The sequence below is a fragment of the Dermacentor albipictus genome, chromosome 9 (assembly GCF_038994185.2).
Source record: "Dermacentor albipictus isolate Rhodes 1998 colony chromosome 9, USDA_Dalb.pri_finalv2, whole genome shotgun sequence".
In the NCBI taxonomy this organism is placed as follows: domain Eukaryota; kingdom Metazoa; phylum Arthropoda; class Arachnida; order Ixodida; family Ixodidae; genus Dermacentor; species Dermacentor albipictus.
Genome location: NC_091829.1, coordinates 49,204,728 through 49,222,641, shown reverse-complemented (window position 1 = coordinate 49,222,641; position 17,914 = coordinate 49,204,728). Strand labels below are relative to the sequence as shown.

The 17,914-nt window shown below is 43.7% G+C and overlaps 1 protein-coding gene across 1 annotated transcript in view; it reads right to left on the bottom strand.

Moving 5' to 3' along the window:
• Window positions 1-403: 403 nt before the first annotated feature.
• LOC135916209 (leucine-rich repeat-containing protein 40-like) overlaps window positions 404-17,914 on the bottom strand; it is a 32,959-nt gene continuing 15,448 nt past the window's right edge. Inside the window, exons 8-13 of the mRNA XM_065449495.1 lie at window positions 15,650-15,816; window positions 15,355-15,462; window positions 14,796-14,906; window positions 12,682-12,759; window positions 4,633-4,818; window positions 404-786 (exon numbers count right to left, since the gene is read on the bottom strand). Of these exons, the coding sequence (XP_065305567.1) occupies window positions 681-786; window positions 4,633-4,818; window positions 12,682-12,759; window positions 14,796-14,906; window positions 15,355-15,462; window positions 15,650-15,816 (756 nt within the window). The 3' untranslated portion in view covers window positions 404-680. The remainder of the gene's footprint in view (window positions 787-4,632; window positions 4,819-12,681; window positions 12,760-14,795; window positions 14,907-15,354; window positions 15,463-15,649; window positions 15,817-17,914) is intronic.

Here is a 17,914-nt window from a genome sequence, read left to right as displayed (position 1 = left end):
TCACTCTCGGTATGCTTCACCGCAATACATCGCATATGCTCAACCGTGTAACAATGATGTAATGAGGCAAAGCTGACTTTCAGAAACTGCATTTTTTAAAACACTGTGCATTCCGAGCTTCCAAGCTACTGGTGAGGATTACAAGGGCAGAGTTGATGCCATTGCTAACAGCGGCATGGTGATGGCTACGGCTGCCAGTGAATCTGCGTGCGAGAGCGCCGGTTTTATGCAGTGATATAACGAAAATGGAGGTGGTGGTGGCTTCGATTAGGCCATTTCGAACCTGCAGTCATGGCAATAAGTCCAGAAAATTGGAAGGCGAAGGTGTTTTGCATCCAAAATTTCAGACGTTCTTATACATTGACTCTATGGGGTACATGGCAGAGCCACAAAGGCATCCAGATTACCCGGCATGTCTGAAAAATTGGGTGTCCACAAAATTCGTTGTTGACTGTAAACAAATATTGGATATAAGGAACAAAATTTTTCCTCATTACAATGTCCTCATTACATCGAGAGCCAAGTGTAGCAAAGAAAGTTTGCTGTGAGCGAGAACAAAAAAACATGACAATTTCTGGCAGCATGGCACAGGGAAGAGGCAAAACTTTCAAAGTGACAAGGTGCAAAAAGATCATAAATATGTGAAATATAGCACATCTCTGGGGAAAAGGGTGAGCTGTTCATCGAGGGATACGGTCTCTGAGGAATTCCAGCAGTGCTGGGGTGCCCTTGGAAAGAATGGCGGGCCGTGGATTACGGAATGGGTTCCCTTCCAGCTGTAGATTTCTGCAGAAAGTGAGAAAGTCAGTAGATCAGTGACACGATGGTGCTTCAGGACGACTTTCTCGGCTTCTGCGGGGGTATTAGGCTATCAATTTCAGAACTAACTTAACCTTTATGAGACCTTACATGACGAATTCCTAATGCATTGGCATCCACGAGTGACAGTGTTCCTGGCGCAATGCCACACCTGTTGTCTCGGCACAGTCAGCACAGTGGCAAGATCGCTATCAAGCACAGATGCGAAATGTCTCTTGCTATAGTCATTCAAAATCTAACAAAAGTGATATAATCCCCAAAAGGGATTATCCCAAACAGGATGTCCAGAGTTAGGGAAGTGGGGCGCCCTATTCTGAACACCATGAAATTGTGCTGCAGTTGAAGCTCTTTATAACGAACCTCATTATAACTAAGTTGCCAAGGACACACAAAAAGAAAAACCTTAGTTGGATTCAGTATTCATAATAAATGCACATTTATTACCATGCTGATGTTAACGAGGAAGATTTTCTATTGACTTTCTTATACCTAATAACTGGTTATAATATATCAAGCTTTGACTGATAGTGAATTACTGTATATGATAAAGTGAACTTCAAATGTCGTTCTCCGATATCAGTGTGCAGTGAATATACGCTTATAACAAATATCGTCATAACATTATCATTATGACAAATACTATCAAATTAGCAGTCTTGTCAGTCCTCATTGACTCAAAGGCCAGTCGACGTTCTCTAATTGGCTCAATGTGCAAACACGGCACAATTTCGAAATGCCAAGGGGTGCTATCCTGGGCCCCCATCAAATTTCGCCATGGCATTAAATTCGGCCACGTTCACATTTTGAGCCAATCAGAGCTGACCAGATGACAAATTAAAATCGCCCAGCACTGCACTGCAACTCTAATAAATGTCAATAATGTAAAAAACAAAGTTAAGTTCTGTTATCATGTTTGAAACTTCAGTGCGCTTTTAAGAACTACATGTAAGACAAGGGCTCCATTTAGCGATTACTCTAAGCTTTCTATTTTAGGCAATTGCTGCAAGTGCAGTGATGTTTAAAATGTGAGCTTTCAAGAAACTGTACTTAAAACTTATTAAACTAATGAATTTGAGAGAAATTAATGACATCAAAAATCGTGTGCACAGTGACCTCTACTTTGGTTATTCGGTGCATGATTTGTTCTGAAAAATATTTTCTGTAGCTCATTACAGGCCATCGAAAGGACTAACTATGGTAAGCACTACACAAATGCAACAGCAAAGCTGAGGTTAGCTATATGACTGAGTGATAGAAATATTAATGTCTTATAGAGATCCTGGTCTATGAGAACGAGTCACTACAGCATAAAATTTTGACAAGACAAAAAAAGCACTAGACAAATGGTGTCATTAAGCAGTATTTTCTTTCCAAAGCAATACTGCTAATGTTAGTACAAAAAACGTAAACAGAATGAAAGAGGTCAGAAGAAAGGAAGAGGTTAAACTAACGTACACTTCTGTTAATATGACTCTCCTGAATTCAATTTCTTCAGTTAATCTGATCCCAATCAAAGGTTCCAGCCGGCACCCATGCATTTCTCTAGGCCCAATGTTTCGTTAATTCAATCCCAAAATTGGCCTTCAGTGGATAATTCAACTTTGATCAGACAGCGCGCATGCACCTGACCCGTACGGTGACCTCACCAACAACCCCTTTAATGGCAGCATCCGACTCAGCAGAACTTATGGGATAGTGAATGCATTGAATGCACGTCATCTCCTATCAAAATCAACTATCTTGGGCAAGCCTTAGAAAGATTTTCAAGCAATAATCGCAGCTCACAATGTCTGATTACGATATTTACCCACTTCTAACATACATCTTTTTTCTTTCATTTTTTTTTTCAGGACAATAAGGCCGAAAATTGTTTGCGTGATGCATTCAGGCACGATGCAAATACAGCCTTCACGACAGTCGTATGCTTTACCGCACAACACACGTATTGCGGCTAAACTGACTTTAGAAAACTGGCCAACACATATTAGATTCTTGCCCATTTTTCCTTGCTAAGAACTCAGGTGTGTGTTAGATTTTTTACTTTGTTTAGGAGCTTTAACGGCATTTCTATGTTACTTCTCTACTTTAGACACATCAATAGTGGGTGCGCATTTGATTCGGGGGTGTGTTAAAATCGCGAAAATAGTGCCAAATGAATCAGCGGCGTGTTCGGGCATTTTTACAGCATCTTGCTTAATTCAACCCGCCAGATAGCTTGACCAATTTCGTCAGTCCCGTCAGGGTCGAATTAATGGAAGTCGACTGTATTACCTTTTCTTAACAAAAATTTGGGACTAAGTCCTCCCATCACAACATATTTAAAGAGATGTAAAAAAAACGCGAATTTACACTGATAAAGATTTCTTTCAAAATTAAAATTTTACTGATTCTGCACTGATCGGTTGCTTAGTCATAGAGAAAATGAAAGGCAATATTTCAATTTTCTGAGTTTTGTGCCCCTATGCCAATTTGTCAGTGTCACATCACAAACTTCAAAGCATTATCTAAGTGGCACATGCCCAGCAAACATTTTGAAGCTTGATAAGTTCTGTCTTTGGCTCTTTTATTATATGATGCAGTTGGTCCTTACGGATAAAAATTTGGAGGACCAACTGTCCGCCTTTAAGAGTTGAACGCGATAGCATTGAAAGATCCCTGACTGCTTCTCACGCTTCCCGGCAACTGCAGCTTATGTAACCGTAAAGTTTTCCCGGAATTGAAGGCGGCGAATGCTATGCATGAAGGCAAGCTTTCTGGCTATTTTCTTTTCTTTCCCTCTAAGGCAGGCACCGCTGCTGCCCTGGATACATGGAAGCGAGCGCCATATAGATGGTGTTGCAAGGAACCAAGCGGGGCATGCCACTCTTACTAAGACAGACCTGAAACAGCAGCTGGAAATGGGGTTTGTGTTTGAGTTTCTATGTAACAGAATTATGTTTCCTCGTATATTCAAATTACAATCTGATGCTATCATGTCTGTAGGTTGTGTGTAAGTCATGCTTTACGAATTTTCTGACACATTTTACTTTGAGAAATTCAATTAGTCCAGTAACACCTATGCGCCACGCGGAGAGCCTGCATGGTTTTGGATGCATGGTTCGGTTTTTTAACGGACAATGCTGCCAATGCCAACATTGAATTTTCTGCAACACAGACCCCTTAAAACTATCGTGTTAAACAACTAATTAGACCCAAGCAGGTGCCATCAAAATGCATGACTTTACAACAAGCAGGTGGGAAAACATTAAAATGGGGTCGCGATCTGCCTTACGGAGCTTTCTATCATGGGTAAGAGTGGCATTTTCGGTGTTATAGAACGGTATTTTGCTATTAGGATCCCTTCACAAAAACAGAATTTCCTGAAGTGACGTTTCTGTACATCCAGTGGGGTACAAACACTTATTTTTATAGCCTTGATCATAACAAAAAACAGGATCTATTGAAATGTCTATCCAATATAAGGTCACAGTAACAAACAGCAGCATCTGATATTCCAGGAATTTGATTTCAAAGGCGTTCCGACATTACATGAGAGTTCTAAAATTAAATTCTAAGAATGGCCAATGAATTAGACAAAGATTGCCGTAAAATTAACCAAGCAAATTCTTCTGCCTCTTAATTATTACGTTCAAATGTGTCATTCAAGGCAGAGAATGCTTGCTGTATCATCTGTAGTATATCTTACCTATGCACTTTTGCCAACTAGCCCACTGCTAAGAATCCAGATGCAGATAGCAACAAACTTTTGTCGTAACATAAAATGCCGCCATATTGATGACTTGCAAAGAAATGGACAAGAAAGCCAGAGCTCACCGAAGCTGCCGCATGTTGCCTAGTTCGGGTGGAACCTGCAGGATGCTGTTGTTTCTGAGATCAAGCACGGCAATCTGCTTCAACTTCTGCAGCTGCGTCATGTCCAGCTCCTCAATTTTGTTGTCCGATGCAAACAATATCTCCAATGACTCCCAGCTGGTCAAAACTTCAGGAAGGCGTGAGAACCTGCAGGGCATTACAATTTATAACAAACCCTTATACTATGCGGTGTTCTGTTACATTGCACACAGGATTAAAACAGCAAGCCAAACTTTTAAAAAATTATTAATGATTACTAAACTAGCCCAAGCCAATTATGAGACTGTGGCACACTAGTTGAACATATTCACTTGTTTTCCCGCAAACAATGCACAAATGAGATCAGCTTATTGTAATTTAACTCTGTAATGTAACATGCCTTTATGTACGAACTTAGAGGCCAAAACAGACGCATGCATTAGGAATAAAAGGAGTCCTCCCAATTCTTTCTGCACTCTTTCAAGGAAGTATAAACCTGAACATCTCCAATTTCATATTCTTATATTATTTACTTTTTGAGGACTCAAAAGCACCCTTATCAATTTATTATGAAGGCCACATTGTGTCCATGCAAACAGGGCTTTCTAAAGGACACAAGAAACGCATAGTGGTGTTGACTGTTCTCTTGCAGAGGGTGATGTGAGCACATTAAGTGTAGCTTCAGTGGCAAATCTACCGCAGCTGCGCTTTAGCCATAACTGCTTTTATGTTCCTGAAGACACAAGCAAGATACAGCAAAATTTACAGGGCTTATTCATTTAAAGAATTTGTTCATTATATCAATACACTCGCACTGTGAGGGAAAGAACATAAACATAACAAATTACTGTATATAGTAAAGTACAACTATAATGTTTCTTGCGAATATGAGCATCTAATGAAAATATCACGCATATATCCATTGTTTTCCATTTTTGATGGGGACTGTTTGTCACCAGATTTGTCCCTGTTATTCATTTCTCACCCAGCGCAAGGCACCACATAGTGTATTATAAATTTCTTGAATGTTGCCACTGATTCCATATTGAAAGAGTCTAGTTTGCAGGTTTTCAAATGTATGCGAGCATGTATCCGGAAGTGTGTCCGGAATGAACGGTGATACAGTCGAACCAACTTACAAGGACACCTGTTTTAACAATATATCGGTTATAAAAATGAGAAGCTGCTGCCCCATCAACTTTTGTATGTTTTCTATGGTGAAATAACCCGCTTACTACAATGCCCCAATGCCGCAATCGGTTATGGCAATGAAGTTTGGCTGCTGGGTGTCTGATCTGAAAGGCAGTGAAATGCGAAATTCTTGAAAAGAAAAAAAAAACAAGAAGTTTGAGCTGCTGCACGATGGGCCGCTGCTCCAACAGTGCCGCACGCTCATTTTTCAGCCATCTCTGCGCGTCTCTCTCCTATCGCCCTTCTACCCCTCCAAACGCGAATGGGCTGTGCGCACAGCTCGGCTGCACCCACAGCTCTATGCCACCCAACCCTCCGAAACACACATGAACCGAGCCAACTGCATTGCTCGCATATTGCTAGCTGGCTCCTCATTCAGTGCAGTTCTGTACAGACTGGGATACATAGCGCAAAAAATGACACAGGGACAATCAGGAACACAGGACGAACATAGCGCTCGTCCTGTGTTCCCGATTGTCCCTGTGTCATTTTTTGCGCTATGTATCCCAGTCTGTATGTATCCCACCAACACGCCCAAACTTCTTCCCTGCTAAAGTGCAGTTCTGTAAACAGCTTAACTGCTCGCGTCCGTCTTCACTGTTTGCTTTGAAATCATTCCTGGCCATGCAGTTTCTCGCCGCCGAAACGGAAGATGGCTGACCTGCCCGCTGATCATTGGCAATACATGACCTTGCCGGTGAAAAGAAAGCGCACGGCTAGAGATTTGGAAACAAAGTGCTTCTAACTGATGAGGCAATCATCGTGAACTTTCTTGCATCAGAGGGCAGACTGCCTCAATGTTGTCCTCACAGTAGGCCCGGCAGATGATTCTGTCCCTCAGGGGCTTCGTTTTCGGGAGGAACCTTCTGCTGCACTACGTGGAGCACCTGGATGCCTTGGAGAAGGATGTCAGCAAGCTTCGTGTAAAGCATGCAAGGCTGATGGACACAGGGTTTTCTCGTGCAAGCCAGTGAGAAGTATGTGGCGAGATGCTTGTGGCAATCTTGCCTCAGAGTTTCTTCTGGATTTCTCAAGCTGATAGGCTGCCGCAGCAGCCTTCTCGCATCTTTAAAAGGCCCCCTTTGGGTCCACCAATGCGATGCCTCCGCAGTGCTTGCATATCACTTGCTACCCGTGACCCCTCTTTGCAGATGTTATAGCAGTGCCATTCTTTAAAGCCGACAGCCGCGGCTTGTCACATGCGATCGGAGTCCCCAGGAAGCAGTTAGAGTGAACACAATCAGCAGCCGGATGAAGGAAGGTGGTGGGAGGGGGCACTGGCCTCCCTGCCATTATAGTTTTCTCACAACAGCTCCGCCATCCCCCTATTTTGATTTTTTTGTGCAACCCGATTATAACAATTATCGGTTATAACAATGGAATTTTTGCGGCACCTTAATATTAGGTGGGTTCAACTGTAAATATTGTGGGCATTTATTGTGCACTTCTTAATCATCTGTACATTATCATCATCATGTGTGTGCTCCTCTTCTTCAACGAGCGGGTAGTTGCTTCATCATAGTGGACTGGGCCGAGGGTCCTTCGCCGCATCTCTCAGGCTCAATAAAGATCGACCCTAAAAGGGACATTAAAGCGAAACAATAAATCAGTTTAGACTAATAAAGCATTGCTTGAGAACCCTGTAGGCAGTCATTTAAAAAAAAATAGTTTGATTATTACATCAGAAAATAAAGGTCTAAGTATCAGTATTTGAATATTGTGCCGAAACCCCAGCGCCGGTACATCAGCATGATGTCAGGGACTCCAAAGTATGTTTTCACATTTGGGACGCGTTGGCTGAATAAAGGTTCCCGAAACTTGCCATGTTTATTATTTGGTTCCTTTAGAACACAATGTAGTTAATCTGTACTGTTACATATAATTAGTAGGCCCTAGAAGATGCCATCAAAATCCAAGACGTCACAGCCCCCAGGTGCAGGAACACCCGTATTTCGGTCTTGCGCTTTTTCTGGCTTACCAAACGTCTTATTGTTGTAAGAGTGGTGTTTTTGGTGTTGTAGAACGGTAATTTACTGATGCTGAAGAAATCATTTTTCACTTTAGTGTCCCTTTAACTGTGACATCACAAGTGGTGGAGGAGCTTCTTGGCCCCCCCTCCTCTGCACGCCTGGCAAACTCCCCGGAGCTTCGTTCAGGTCGCTGTTGTGCCGACAGTGTGCCAGCATGTCGCAGTACGAGTAACTTGGCACTTCTACTGTAACCATCTCAACATCGCAAGCCGCACCTTCTCTGATCATCAGTGGCTACCAGTGTGATCCTCACCTGTCCGCTGGTCTCCGCAGTGAAGATATTGAGGACTGGTTGGATGATTACAAGCGCGTAAGCTCTGCTAATCGGTGGGATGACCTACTCAAGCTCCACCATGTCTTGTTCTATCTCACGGGTGTGGTGAAGACCTGGTTTTTCAACCATGAGATTGATTTCTTCGATTGGACCACCTTTAAGCGGCAGCTTCGACAAATATTTGGAACGCCGACGCTTCGCTCCGCCCTTGCGAAGAAAACTCTGGATGCTCGCAAACAACACTCTGGTGAGTCCTACACATCGTAATTCGAGGATGTGCCTGCACTATGTTGCTGTGTCATTGATGCTATGGCTGAGTCGGACAGGGTGGGTCATATTCTTAAAGGCATTGGGACTATGGCCTTCAACGCGCTAGCCGTGAGGAACCAGGCTACAGTTGCTGACGTCATCTTGACATGCCAGTGCCTTGACGAGCTCGAGTCCGTATGCATACAGCCGGACTGTGAACACCGTTCTATGGCTGACCCTGACCTGCGTGTAATGATTCGGGCGATTATTTGCGAGTAACTTCAATCCCTTGGCTTTTCATCTCCGTTGGTCCTTCCTTGTCAGCCTTCTGGTGCAGCGTTGCGCGACGTCATCAAGGAGGAGCTCGCGTCCATCACTTGCTCTGCGCATGTTGACCCTCCTGCTCCTCGCCCCCTGCCAACAAACGCCCAGGTTGCTACCGTGCCTCCAACCGGCGTCCGTTCAACGTTGTCTCTACATACATACGCACCGTTTAGTGACGCTCCTCCGGCCAATGTCCCCTCAATACCACTTGAGCCTTCATAGCCCCATCTGACCGCACTATCTCCCATCGCATCGAGCGGGTAGTACCTTCTCGCCCTATATGCTATTACTTTGGTTATTGCAGCCACATATCACGTTTTTGCCGCAAGCGCCAACAAGATGAGCATCGCGGGTACGACACGAGTGAAAGCGATGCGTATTCTGCTGGGGTACTTTCTCAAAACTGGCATTACACGTCCCCTCCACGCCATTCCACATCTCTGCCCGCAACAACCGCTACACTGAATGGTTACAGCAGCACCAGACGCCGCTCACCTTCGCCTTTCCACTGCTCCTCGTCACCGCTCCGGCCTGCCGTGTTCATCTCTGACCGTTGCCCGGAAAACTATGTAATGCAATTTTCGGAGGAAAAACTGCATTTACCGACAGGACTACAATTTCTCTAGCACGCCCTTGTAATATCATGTCTGTGTTCGTTAAGGATGTGCAAGTTGAAGCTTTGGTGGACACTGGTGCCACTTTATCTGTTATACATGCTGATTTGTGTAAGCGTCTCAGAAAAGGTACAACAACTTACAATGGACCACTGCTGGTTGCAGCTCTAGGGGACTCTATCCGCCCTCCCATGTTTTGTACAGTGCGTGTAATGATCGACGGCATTATACACCACATATTTTGCTGTGCTGTCGCCATGCTCCCACCAGCTCATTTTAGGATGGGATTTCCTTGCCTCTGTTTCTGCGGCTATATGTTGTGGGCAACGAGTCGTACATATGACCGACACCGATTATTTGCTTGAAGATGAACAGTACCAGCCACTTCGTCTGCTTGCTGCAGAAGATACCGAGCTCCCTCCAGGCTCTCAGCACATTCTGACCATCACGTCCGACGTCATCGACCATTAAGATGTGTTAGTGTTACCGCCGAAGTACCGCCTCATCATACTCCATACAAAGTCCACATGCGATAAGATCCTATCGCAACCGCGCACTATTTGCTTTAGGTGCGAGTTAAAGTGTGCGAGGGTGAGGCAAGAAAGATGGGAGGCTTCAAGAGTGCCACCTTCCTGTGCAAGGAAAGGGAAAAGGGGGAGGGGAGCGAGCTCGCGGTAACGCGTTCAACCGTGCGCGAGGGAGAGGGGCGGAGTGGGTGGTAAGTTGGCGCGTGTCTTGATTTCTGGTGCGCGTCTCGGCTGTGACTGCGCATGGCTGTAAGCGCGGCTGGGTGCATAACACAGTCACGCATCCTGCTTTAGAGGTAACCTGCTGCGTGTGCAAAGACTGGGCATGCCGAGATGGCGTGGCATCATGTAAGCTGTCTTCCTACGTGTCTAGTGTGAGAGGTTGCGTAATCTCGAGTTTCAGTGACCTGTTGGGGTGAGAGGCAGACAAAGCATTCGCTGCCCGCTGCCAGCGGTTTTCATGATAGCGTCGTCCCAGTGCGGGCGACGCTATCAGCTGTGGGGGTGGACTGCACGCGACAGCGTGGATGGCTTCGCTTAATTCGTACCACCAATGTGAAGATATCATTGATGTGGCATGAAACCGTATCATCTCCTACATTCATCAAAATGAATTGTTTTATCATTCAAATTGGCTTTTTTCGGTTGCCCGATAATTTGGGTAATTCTGCGGCCCCTTTCCATGTAAGGAAAATCGATCGGCAACAGTACTTATTTGCGTAATAGGTCGAATTTCAATAGAACAAAATTTTGATATAATGAAGCAAATTGCCGATTTTACCGACTTCATTACATCGAGGTTTAACTGTATACATTCTGCCATACGTAGTGGGGATCTCATAAACAGCTTGTTTGTTGCACTGCGCCAAACGGGAAGAGTGGTTCTTACTGCAGGACTTGTCAGAGTGGCGTTCTCTAACTTTTGGCACACACACATAATAAAACAAATTATTGGCAGCCAGCGCTCGTCCTGTCTTCTCCCTTTCATGTCCGTGTTTTTAGCGCCATTTTCTTCTATGAATCCGTACCAACGAGCTGGTGTTCTAACCCTTTCAAGCTCTGAGCAGTTGCATACACCAAAGAGTTCAGGAAACAGGCTGCCAGCGGGCAGCCTAAGAATTTTGGCAGCATAAGAAGATCTGGCAACGAAGAACTAAGACAAAAATTTGGCGATGACATTCTTTTTTTTTTGCATATGTGCTTTGAATATTGTAAGTGATGTTATACGTGGCCTTATACAGTGAAAGCTCGTTAATTCGAACTTCAATAATTCGAATTTATGGATAATTCGAACTGTACGATTTGGTCCGGCCAAGCTCCACAGAAGTCTATATATAAAACAGTCCGTTAATTCGAACGCGAGAAGATTCCGGATAATTCGAACTACGCTCGCCTGGCACACGGCCAGAGAAACACGCCTACTGCCTACACACAAGGCTGTACTGCCTCCGAAACTGAGAGAACGGCGAGAGAAGGCCAAATCAGAAAAAAATCTAACCTGTGCGGGGTCAGCCAGAAGCCAGCGGCGGCTGCCGCCTCTCCGTTCTACGTAACCTCCGAGACTTCTTGCCGGTTGCGAATCTCGGAGGCTTTACAAATCTTGTACAGCTGCTAATGTTGTGCGGAGACGGCGCGGCAAGCGCCAAAACACAGCGAATCAAGTACGTCGCAGCTGCGCTTGCAATCAAGAACCAACGAATCAGGGCCTTCGCCATCTTCACATGTTCAGCGTCTTTGTCTTGGCAGTCTTCATCGGTTGTGCACCTCTGTTTTCAGATTAGGAGGTATCGGCCATCGCGATTCATTGTGATGGTGTTAAGCCTCGGCTAACGTTCGTTTCGGTGCACATCGGTGGTGGGGCACAGTCGGACCCAGAGCTTTGACTTGAAGATGGCGTGTGCCCGCAGCAAACGCCATCACTTTCTGACATGCCCTACTGCTTCCAAATCGCAGTGTACTGTTGCTTTCCTTCACTTTCGTTAGTTCGAACTTTCGTTAACTCGAACTCAAGCGGCTTCCCCTTGCGGTTCGAATTAACGAGCTTTTACTGTACAAGCATATAAGGTATATGCTTATAGTGAACGTTAGGGGCAACATCGTGCAAGCATCTCACTTTCTGAATGTTCGCTTTGCCTCTTGCATCACAGAGTAGGCAGTGTTGAATTGGCACTTCTGCCTCGTCACACTAATGACTTCTGACGAAAGCATAGTGCTGGCAACTCGCGCAAACGCAAGCGAACGTTTCGAAAACGAGACTTTTGAGAAATCTTGTTCCAGCTGTAACAAAGGTATCTTCGTGTTGGATGCGACTTCGTTATACAGAGGCTTGACTGTAACACATACAAATATATGGATAGGTAAGCATGCAGACGGAGTTGCCATAAAACATGGCTACAAGCAAACATGCTTTCATTCAGTGTAAAAATTTATTTGGAAATAATGGCACTAGATAGCAGCATAGTCAAACAGTAAAAGTTATGGGCTAGTGAGCTTTGCTTTTTAAGTGCAGCAATCAAACAACTTCGTGATACCAATTGTTTAATGATATCTCGTTTGGTCAAGAGGAGGCATGTCGAATGGATGAAATACTCAAAACATTGAGTGAAAAGGAGAGGTTAAAAAAAGCTCTTAAAGATGTTTTGGCTTTTGTACGAAAGCCTTGTTCACAGAAAATAAAACTACAGGAGGTAATTAGAACCTTTTTAATAACCTATCCTTTTTGGTCGGCAGATTACCTATTCTATTTCTTAAAAAAACAATTTCACAAGGTGATGTGGATGTGTGAATGCAGTAACTATATTCCATATGCAATTGGGGCTCACCTGTTGAATGACAGGTTGACCTCCCTTACATGGGAGAGGACCGACATCTCCCCAGGAAGGTCACTTAGCTGGTTGTTCCTAAAAAATGATGAATAAGGCATGAAACAGGGCCAGCAACAAGCTTCCACATACCTCTCATCAACAGTAAACACTTTAATCTTTTAACATACCCAAGTTACACTCTCGTGATTCCTGAAAAAAAACCATTCACCAACAATTATGATACTCCCTAATGCGAAATTTGAGTTCTACACATGTTGTCATTTTGCAATATATTCACTGGCACAGACAACCTGTCTCATGTGGCACATCGCAAATGGAGCAAAGTACGGCACGGCTGCCCCGCTAATCGGGAGATCACAAGAGGCAGCGAATGGGTGACGCGTGGGCACGATTCATAGCAGCCACCACAGACAGACTTCCGCTCATGCAGTACTTTGTTTCCATATATCGTACTGACGGCGTCATCAGTGAATAGAAATGAGTGATACTCTGGCGTCGTCTCACAGCCATCATTGCCACAGAGCCCGTCTTGTGCGGTACTATGCCTATGTTCTCACACTTTTGCCATGTCCGCCTCCTTTGCTTTCCACCTCATGGTCCCGCTGCACCCTCCTCCTCCGCTTTCCTTCTCGCACTCTCATCACTATCGCCGTCTTTCATCGCCCGCTGCGCTTCACGTTCGCTCTTTCATCCTTCACTGTGCTTGATCACTCGGTTACGCCGAGAATGCCAACGCCAACGCTCGCCGCGGGAACGCCCACCTAAGAGCAGCGCTCTAAATACTGAACCTGTGGCCTTGGCTGTCCAGAGACATGTTCGACTGTAGACATGGTTGCAATAAATACGAAACTATGCAATTTCTGGGAGACAAAACAAGGTATCGATCCTAGTAGTGTGTAATAAATTGATCTATTGTGGTCTATAACTATTTTTGCTACCATGTTATCATGCATGGAGCCAAACCATTCAAATGCATAACCAGGCAGATGACAAATTTTTCTTTCATGTAAAAGATTGAGTAGGCCTGCACAAATATTGAATATTTTTGAAAATTCAGTTGAATATTATGCTCTTCAGTATTCAATTCAGTTTGAATTTCAGTATTCAGAATTTTTTAGGTATTCAGAACACAGGAATATAAATTTGAAGATGTGTACCACAGACAGTTTTGGTGGGCAAGTCACATTGCAACTGACATTGCTCATAGCCAAATAAAGCCAAAGATGAAGAATTCACTTATGGACTCGGAGAGATCTTTCAGAACTGCTAGACCATGCAGTTCTGCAGAACACCACCACATTCACTATTGAGCCAGTGTGTAATTCCAATCGAAATTACGTACGCATCAGCTGTCAGAAATGTAACTAAAACGGGATCCGTGAAGTTGGCATGATTCGAGCTGTTCCCAGGTTTTCACTTTCGTTGTATAGGAGGTTTACCAGCTTTCCGAAAGCCCTATGGCTACAGCGAATAGATCTGCATTGACTCGGCACCAAACCATAACTATTGTCGCCAACACCTGGCAAAGCAGCACTGGTTAAGCCTATGTGCTGTGGAAAAAATTTTGCCTGTGGCCAACCTTTAAGCAAACATGCGGCGCCTGCTATGACACTGTCAGAGCAGTTCAAGCATAACCCTAAACTTTGATGTCACTGTCCATGCTTTGCCAATCAGGCAATACTGGCAATTTTTCTAGGACAAGGTCGCCATGTTGAGGCCCAAGACGCTTCACTGTTGCAATACAGTTGCTAAGTGATGATGATGACTAGCTTAAAATTCTCTTGTGTATTAATTTTTCCTAAAAGTTTGTGAAAGTATGACTCTTATAGTACACCAGAATATACGATATAGTATCTCCCTTGGGGATTTGAAATGGAGGTGAGGCATTGAACTTAGCCAGAGTCCCTTAAGGAATTTTAACCAGGGCACTTTACTGATTATTTACATCACCAGAATGTCAATAAAATAGTCATTGGGACTAAAAAAATTCACGAAAAGAAGTTTTCATTAAGGTGACTGCAGATTAGTTAAATTAAACTACTTTCTCACTAAGTAGTTTAACGCGACTATAAAGCATACTTAACGACATTTAAAAAAAAAAGTTTACTTACCTCAAATCCAGGAATGTAAGCCGCGTAGCGAGGCACAAAAAGCCCGGCAGCGCTGTTATCTTGTTAAAACTCAGGTTCAGCTCTGTCATGACAGGACAGGCAGCTTCAAGTCTGGGAACATGAATAAACAACAGGTATTTGCAAATAAAAAAGAACAAAGAAATGGTGAAGTTCTAAATTTACCTATGACCTGAATAATACTGCATGTATTTATTAGCTGACTTTACAGAAACGAATCAACCCTCAATAATTCATCATGTTTAACACAGCTATACCAAGCTTTATACACTAACATCACTACTTACATAAAAACATCTAACTTTCCTTTTTTTTTTCTTCACATTATAACAACACAAAATCGTTCAGCTGAAATTCCCAACCAACTTAAAAATGAAAATGTTGTGTTCAAAGTTTCAGTTTACTTTGATATTTTGCCCACTATAGTAATGTGTGGATAATATTCAATCAAAGTCAGCCACCAAATGAAACTCAATTACTTTCATTTAATGCTATGACCCCGCCTTCATATGTCATGCTAATGGAAAGAATCTGAATGTACCCTTTTGGAACAGATTCAAGGGCGTTCTTGCTGAGGTCGATCGTGTTGGCATCGCATTCAGCCGCCATCTTGAAAATCTCCTCGGGGACATCATGCAGGGATCGCTTGCTGAAAGACAGAGAAAGAAAAAAAAAAGAAAGAAACACCCCATGTCATCTGCATATGTCCCACACACTCGACAACAACGCGTGTAGTAGAGCAGCTGGGCAATTCATTTGGCAATAAACAGTGCAGCCCACTGCACCAGAAGATTATAGCCAACACATGGGTGAAGAAAAAAAACCCCAATGCCCACCTTAGTTCCAGTGCATGGGTCGTCTTGAGGGCAAACTTCTCAATGGACTCGATCAGATCAGAGCCATCGTTGAGGCCCGCCCCTCCGGAGAGCCGCTTGTGGGCAGCACCCTCTGGTGATTCGCCCAGCCGATCTTGCAGCCACTTCAGCAGGTGCACTGTACCTCTCTGTACTTGTAGAAAGTAAAGGTAACAGCTGTAGACTCGTGGGATACATCAGCGTTTCTCAGACACAACACAAAGCACGTATCTGGCCACAATGTCCTGTATTAGAGGCCAACAGCAATGGAACTTTGAATTGCTTAAGAAGCCTAGTTCCACACAATGCAGACATAGAGCAGCCTTGATGCAAAGTATTGCAATTGAAATACAAGTGGATGCACCACAAAAAGCTAACAAAAACTGATGCTTTTGATAAACTAAAAAAAAAAACAGATATGCCCATTTACAGTTGCTGGAAATGACATATAACCAAATATGGTGAGAACCAGTGCTGTGTCTTGGCATAACCTCTGAGATAAGGTGGCACCTGATCATGCTGACGATCTCGGAGGCCATGGTCAGGAATATGTGTCATAGTGGCTAACCACCAGGTCCCCGTGTCTTTTTACATGCTATATAAAAGGCTGTTAATAAGAAAATTAGATAAATACAAGCCCAGCAGCTTTATTACCATTGTTTTAATGATATTCACCACTCATGTATAACCAATTTAGTTGGCCAAAGTAAAATTTTGTTTCCATCAGTCTTTCACACCAAATAATTTTAAAGACCCGTACATACTCATTACCACATGAGTTGAGTCTGCTGAAAGACAAAATCTATATCATACACCGTTGACTTTTTGTCCGACGAAAATCATGCCTACTTTACAAATGCGCATTTCCTAATGATGACACTCCATACAATTTCACCTCTGCCTACATTTTGCAAGTCAAAGTAACTGATCTATTAACCAACAGACCCCCACTCATCTCCTCTAAGCATTGTGCGACTCTTATAGGTCCACATCCTGGCTGAAGTATATTGGAAAATTAGTCCTGGACCAGAGATAAAATCACAGATCAACGTCTTTCTGGGACAGTCACTCTACCATATGAATAGGGGGTTAGCAGATTGCAGTGCGAGGTCGAATTAATTTTATTAAGGCAAAAGCCTTAAGTGCCTCATGGGTCAAAACATCCATTGTCCAGCGTTATTGAAAAATTTACCATCTGGCGTTATAGCACCAAAATTGACGATGGCACTCACGACCATTGGTGCAAGTTGAATCCATGAGCTATGGTGTTAAGGTGAAGTTCATTCAGGCACTCGAACCCAGAATCTTTGGTGGGAGTAAAACCCACAACCATTGCTGAAGTGCCTCATGGGTCAAAGAATCCGTTGTCCAGTGTTATCGAAAAATTTACCATCCAGCGTTATGGCCCCAAAATTGATGATGGCGCTCACAACCATTAGGTGCAAGTTGAACCCATGAGCTATGGTGTTAATTAAGGTGAACTTAATTCAGGCACTCGAACCCACAATCTTTGGTGGGAGTAAAACCCACAACCATTGCTGAGTCTAACCCACGAATTTTGGTGTTAAGACAAAGCTCATTAAGATATCAAATTATGATATAGTTAATTAAGGCACTTGAACCCATGACCTTTGGTGGGAGTTGAACCCTCGAATCTAGGCGGGACCAAAATTCAATGGCACCAAAATTGATGGTGCCACCATTGATGAGCCCATGACCATTGGTGAGATATGCACCCACAACCTTTGGTGTTAATTAAAGCACAGTTAATGAAGACATAATTAATTAGGTCACTCATGCGGCCAGGGAGTTACAACTCCCGGTTTCAACGTAGGAGTAGCCCGCTCTGTGGGACCTTGCGCCACGTAGCTCGCAGGACCTTTCATTAAAGTTATTCCATCCATCTACCAAATCCATGATCCTTGGTGGGAGGAAGTAATAGGAAGTAACAATGCATTAGAATGTAATTTTATGCATGGCTCATGAGCATGCAGGCTTTTGCCTTCATCCTCTTTAGTGTATGCTAAAGTGACTGTCAACTTTTCCTATTTAGAAAATACAGTCAATCTCATCTGAGATCAAAGCATGAAATGAATGAATGAATGTGTATTGTTTAGTGGCGCAAGGGCCAAGTATGGCCAAGGAGCGCCATGACTGATAATGTTGTGTTAAGCGCCGATTTGTGAGTTGCGATGGTGGGATGTGACATGGCTGTAAAGTGGTCTAAAATCAATCCGTATCATAAAA